Raw genomic sequence first — 6,470 nt, 5'->3', positions numbered from 1 at the left:
CAAACGAGACAAACAACCATTCACCCTCTCACTCACACCTAGGGACAAGTTAGAATTACCAATTAGCCGAACGTTAGCCAAAAGTTAGGCTAGATATAATTTTTCAAACTTAAATAAAACTTGATGTGTTAAACAAATCAAAATACATAAATAAGCATTTTATCATGCTTCTTCTGAATAATGAGTCAACTAATGGTCAAAAGTGATTTGGACTTAAATGACCACTGAACATTTAAGGGTTTACTAGTCTAAATACAAGCACAAATACTGTATGTTAGTGTTTTTATGTTTACTCATTAAGTGCTACAACACATTCCCGTACTTTGGTCGTGATGTCCATAAGGTAAAAAGACACTTAGATGGAACTTTTGGTGAAATAGACGGTGGCCTTTCTTCCTAATACTTGGACAAGAGTTCCAATGGTTGGAGAAATGTCTTCCTGTTTGTTAAACTAGTACAAAAATATGTCAAACTTGAGCAACCAAAAATCCAAATAACGCAGATAAAGAGCACGCTAGTAGGAGAAAGGGATTTCCGTTCGAGGACATCGAATAAATGCTAAAACGGCTTGCCACAGCGGCCAACCGTGCTCTTTGAACTTTACTGTGGTTTATCTTGACATTCATTGATATTTTTTTATGTAGACAGGCCATCTAATACAAAATTGTCCTAAACAAAACTTACGTCACTCTACGACATAATTGTTGAGATGTCCAAACGAGGCAGTTTTTAGCTCTTATCCAACTTGACAGCTTGTATGTTATGGGCTTTCCTTTCAGCCACTCAGCAACAGTTTACGACGCAGTGCGTACGTAACGTAACGTAACCCGTCATTGGGGGCACGTTACGTAAATTCCAGAGAGCAGGAAGTGTGATGTGGCTTTGATTTTTATCAAAAATGGTAAGTTTGTTTTTATCAGTATGTCACGTATTTTCTTTGCATTATGTATGACATACTTCCAAATACAATTCTTGTCTGTAGTAAACTGTGACAACAACCAGCGCTGATGTTTGGTTGGCGGTGGTCGTTAATGCTAAAGCACTGAGCTAACTTCATGCTAATAGGCTAGTATTAGCATAGCGCTTCTGTGAGGGTTTTCTCTCAACAATCATTGCATAATGCATCTGTGTCATCTCCTAAATTATTTATAGTATTTTAGCATAAGTTGTTTGTTAACAAGGACGTACTAGTAAAACTAAATGGTAGAAAACCGTGATATGTTTATGTAGTGTGCCACGTTGCAACAATGGGGAGCAAGGGAAACAAACATCTGATCTGGTTCAACACTGCTTACACGTAAAAGGTAATAATTTAAGTGATGTATTAGTATTGAGAAGATGTTTATAATTTGTGTAACGCGTCAACAACAAAGCAAGAAAAAGTTATTCATCCGTCGTTGTGTTTTTTATGCATTTGTCAGATTGTTGCGATAAGACGGTGCTGTTTCTTTTTTACTACCTTTTTAATTAATTTATAAGAATATAGTATTGTTGCCGTTTCCTGCTTTGTTTTCCTCTGCAAGAAGAACATTTTAATCTTATCTAAAATAATCCAGCAGTGGGCAGGATTATCTGATTATCATCTCAGCATGTGTAACAAAAGGCACAATCTTTCTGTGTGAGTTTATTGCATTATTTAGCAGATATACTTTTGTCCAAAGCAGTTTATACTTTAAGGATTATTGTAATAAGTTTTTCACAGGCTTTAAGTAATAAGTTTGATTAAATTCAAGATGTAATTCTTACAGAAAAAAATATGTCATATGTTGCAGTAATAAATGCAGTTAATAAACAGTTTCTACATTAGTTATTTGCATGTAGTTTGTGTCAAAAGATGTTAGATTTATGTCATAAATTGTCTGCTAAACAACGCTCAACATCACTAAATCTTACTGTTCAGCTAATTTTGGATCTTAGCTGAATAAAAAAAGGATCAGTATCAGTTACATGGGTATATACATTAAAAGGCACAAATGCCAAGTTGTATTACGATTGCACGATTGTAACAAAAAGAAAATATGGAAAGTTTGAGCATCCTTGTTTTGTGTTTTTTGTCATTGTTGAAAACCATTGTCCAGTTAAGTTATACATTGGTGTAACTTAGAAAGTTGTATTGGTATGTTCTATGATTTTGGGGTAATCTTCATTAAAAAAAAAAACATTAGCCTGGAGTGACAAAAAATAAGAAGTTGTACTTTTTTGTTTTGCACTTATAACCTAAAACTGTCATTGTATCAAAATGTTTACCAACACATTAGAGCTTGTAGTCCTAATGTCATAATAGACAAAAATATGAGCTTAAAATGTATAATATTATCAAAAATAAGAGCAAATTTACCAATATTTGCTGATTGTTTGGCCTATGAGAATCAGTTTCTTTATTCCCTACAACCATTAAATGAACGTGGCTGATGAACTTTAACAACACTGGCAGACTTTGATGTTTATGAATTAACTTTTTTAAATTTTATTTCCCCATCCCTTTATGTGACACAGCTGAGAAGAAGGTACAACACATATATCAGTGGACTTGATGTTTTTTCCGTTTTTGCGATACAGTGCTAATAAGCAGAACTGAACTTTTTTCTTTCTGTTTTTTTTATGAATCCTGTCCTCTTATCTTGCAGTCGGCCATTTTCAACTTCCAGTCACTGCTAACTGTGATACTCCTGCTGATCTGTACCTGTGCCTACATCAGAGCACTGGCTCCCAGCCTGCTGGACAAGAATAAGACTGGGTATGATCAGACACATTAACATTAAAGAAGCTGTTATTTTGGTCTCATTGAATATAATAGAATATACTTGATTGTCCCGTAGGGGAAATTTGTCATGGACTCAGGGGGATATATAGCGTAGTAGCAGCTGCCCAAACAGTCAGTAAATGCACAATTCATACAAATACAATTCATACAAACAGCTAAAAATGAAGACTACAAACACGATAGTTTACAAAACAACAACAGAGAACACCAAAGTTCTTTCACACCTTCCAGGCCTCAGCATATTATCTATTTAAAATGTTGATTCAAAATTTTGATGGAGTTGGGCACAAAATAATATTTAAAACTGTTCAGTTTAGTTTTTGGGACTCTATACCTTCTACCAGAAGGCAAGAGCTCATATTCTGCATACAGGATGTGAGACGGATCCAACAGTACCCTCCATGCCTGCCTAAGTCCAGACTGCTCATAGATGGACTGCAGGGAGAGCTTTTCGGTCCTACCCAACACCTCCATAGCAGTCCGTACTAGGTGCTGCAACTTGGATTTAGACTGAATGGAGAGATGGCCGAACCATGCCGTCATCCCATACCTGATAACACTCCATCACTGCCTGGTAAAATAAAAACACGATGTTCTGACTGACACCAAACATTTTCAGTCTACGAAACAAAAAAACAGCCTTTGCTGTAACCGGGAGCATTCATGGTCAACATGGTCACTCCGGCTCAAGAGGTTATCCAGGTGAATACCCAGATACTTATAGGAAGTGACCTGATTTATCTCCTTGTGGATGGACATTGGGGTATGATCCCCCACCGCCCGAGGGTCAAACACCATCTCCTCTGTTTTTTGTTTTATGTTAATGGTGAGATCATTCTTATTACAACTCTCAACAAATGTGTTTACCTCTGTAAAGTACAGAGATAGATCTGAGTTCTGGTGAAGCAGACTGAGAATGGCAGTGTTGTCAGAAAATTTAAAAACCAGATTGCCTGGAAGACTTTTAGTACAGTTGTTTGTGTAGAGGGTGAACAGGACCGGTAAGCTTACTTTTATGTTACTTATCATAAGTATGTTATGTTACTTATTGTTATGTTTTTTTTTTTATTATTATATTTAGATTTATAAACACAATCTAACCAGTTATAACACCAGGAAAAACTGGCGGGTGAAATTCATTTTTTTTTTTGTTTGTTGTTATTTTGGCACCAATTAAGCATCTGGATCAACAAGTCGGATCCTGGAGAGCTTATTTTTTAACTGCCAGGACTTAGAGTTTCTCATACAAATGACTTGATTCCAAGTACCACAGTGGACCTTTGAGAATCCATGACTTTAACAGCAACAGATGCAGTGTTTCCCCTACCGTTATCCATTGTATGGGTGTCCCGCCTACAAAATCCCCCAGTCCCCACGGCAGACAGCTCCGCTACTTCTTGACGGGGAGCAGAGATTGTAGCAGCTCAGCTCAGACCTAGCATTTGTACCGTAACGCTTCAGTACAACGTCTACTCCCCACCATCGACAAAAGCCAGCACCGGCAGTACTAACGTAGCTCTCTGCTAACCCTCCATTAACAGCACCCCCACCCCACCAGCCCGTTGACGAGACGAGTAACCTAGGGGAAACACTGAAGGGCTTGACCTAGATTCATACTCTAATAAGTGAAGCAATCCGCTCTCACTAACAAAGTTGCGTGACAAAATTTTTACCATTTTGTTCTTGCATGAGCTCCAAGAACCCATTCTTAACACAAGGTACGAGCAGAACTTTTTCAGTGAGGGGTATGCATCAACTATTTGACAGGTGTGTTTATGTGGAAAGCTAGTGAACTGCAATGATGTCATATCCTTTCAACGACTGGCTGAAGCTATTAGAACATGCAGCCACCTGTGCAACTGTTCCAGCAAAACTCACAAAGATAGTCAAATGGTAAAGAACCTGAGGAAGTCACGCTGGCCAGGAGGCAGTACGTCTCAGCTGGGCAGCGTTGGAACACACTCCCTATATTTGCTCTTTGTGCATCACCTGATGAAAACTTTGGTGGTCTCTTTGTGACAAATTTGCAAATGCCCAACAGCATGCACTTTCTCTGTCTGTGTAATAAAGAGCGGAGACCCTGGCAGAGAGACATATTGCAGCACTGTAGGAAACAGGGAGAGCTTCCTAGGACTTCTGCACTGCAGTTTCTCATGCAGTGTTCTTGCAGGAAAGAACCTCCCACAACTCTGTAAGCGAGAGCTAATTTATTCACTTTTGGAGTATGACTCCAAGTACAGCACATTATATTAGGGGAGTGGTTGTAATGTTATGGCTGATAAATGTGCAGAAAAGTCAGAGTCAGCGTTTCTTTATTGTAATTTGCACCTCATGTGGTACATGTGGTGGAGCGAAATTATGTACACAGGAAAAGCATCGTTTCCACAAGAAAACATCTCACTGAAGTGAGTCTAGTAGCAAAAGGTCTAATTTACATCATTACAAACTTTTTTGTGCAAACTTTTATTAACTTCTCTAATAAATCTGGCCCTGTCCATAAACGGCCACAGATAAACTCCTCTCCCTCACGCACCACTGGAGAGGCGAGTTATCCAAACACGCAAGGAGGACTGTGGCAGGAGTGATTTAAAAAATATATATTATTATTCTTTCCCCTTTTTGTTAGCTTTGAATAATTTTTATTGAATTTATGGAACAATTTTTAACGCAAGGAAAATATCATCGTCCGAAAATTTAGATGCACCTGTTTTTTATTTAATTTTTCTGTCTGTTTTGTCTCATAGGCTCCTAGGAATTTTCTGGAAATGTGCCAGAATAGGTGAGCCTATTAATACCCCAATATTTTTTACATTATGCAGATAATTTCCTTTGCCAGTGATATGTTGTAAAATAACGGTCTTGAATTTGACTTCCTTTAGGTGAGCGGAAGAGTCCCTGGGTGGCTTGTTGCTGCGTCATCATGGCTTTCAGCATACTGTTTCTACAATAGCATCCAAAGACGAGCACAAATGGGAACATTGAAGAAATGGACATAAAATGAGAACTGGGCTGTATGATCCTAGACACACAAGAAGACCTCCATCTGGCTGTCAGCTATCTGAAATGTTTTCACAAACGGTTGCCACGGAGAGACGAAATGTGTCTGAGAAGATGGGGTGAACAGGTAGTCCCAGTGTGTCTAGACCCCTCCACAGACAACCTGGCTTCTGTCTGTGTTTTTCTATATGAAATGTTTCTCCTGATCCAGGTGGGTAGGGAGGGGAGGCAACCCTTATCTGTTATCTGCTATTTGTGGGATCAATTGATAAAAATTTCCCTAAACATTCAGGATTTATTTTTAATTTGTCACAAGAAGTTCTTCACAAAAAGGACCCTCGTAAAGGTCCAGAATTTCAAGAAATTCACAAGAAAACCTACAATTGGTCCTGCTCGTTGTATCATCACGTAATACAAACACGCAGATTATATTTGACAGCAAACAAAGCATTTGTCGCTCTACAGGTGTCCAGTCCTTTAGTTCACACTTTAAGAGCAACTTTTAAAGTCAGCCAGTTTGCAGCTATTTATTAATAAAACTTTTGGGGATTTTTTTTTTGTTTGTTTTAAAATGTGTTTTGTCATCAACATTTTTTTGCAGTCATCTAGTTATCTGTTGTGTTGATGTACATAGTAAAGTGTAATCAATGACTAAAGAACCCAAGATATATGTTGGAAATAAATCTTTGGTTAATCTTTTTTTTCACTT

At 37.9% G+C, this 6,470-nt stretch overlaps 1 protein-coding gene across 1 annotated transcript; it reads left to right on the top strand.

Moving 5' to 3' along the window:
* The first annotated feature begins 832 nt into the window (after window positions 1-832).
* Window positions 833-6,102, top strand: tmem167a (transmembrane protein 167A). The gene is made up of 4 exons (XM_037680481.1): window positions 833-901; window positions 2,628-2,737; window positions 5,509-5,543; window positions 5,644-6,102. Exons 1-4 carry the CDS (start codon window positions 899-901, stop codon window positions 5,712-5,714), a joined length of 219 nt encoding a protein of 72 aa, XP_037536409.1. The 5' UTR covers window positions 833-898; the 3' UTR covers window positions 5,715-6,102.
* The last annotated feature ends 368 nt before the right edge of the window (window positions 6,103-6,470 follow it).

Source organism: Nematolebias whitei, chromosome 8 (assembly GCF_014905685.2).
Source record: "Nematolebias whitei isolate Nwh7 chromosome 8, NemWhi1, whole genome shotgun sequence".
NCBI classification, from domain to species: domain Eukaryota; kingdom Metazoa; phylum Chordata; class Actinopteri; order Cyprinodontiformes; family Rivulidae; genus Nematolebias; species Nematolebias whitei.
Note: the sequence above shows the minus strand (reverse complement) of the source record. Positions and strands in the feature narration are given on the sequence as shown.

Excerpts from the sequence above, each read along its gene's own strand:
- tmem167a (XM_037680481.1), top strand. Across the intron at positions 2,738-5,508 it reads CTGGACAAGAATAAGACTGG|GCTCCTAGGAATTTTCTGGA; the intron begins GTATGATCAGAC and ends TTTGTCTCATAG. Across the intron at positions 5,544-5,643 it reads CTGGAAATGTGCCAGAATAG|GTGAGCGGAAGAGTCCCTGG; the intron begins GTGAGCCTATTA and ends GACTTCCTTTAG.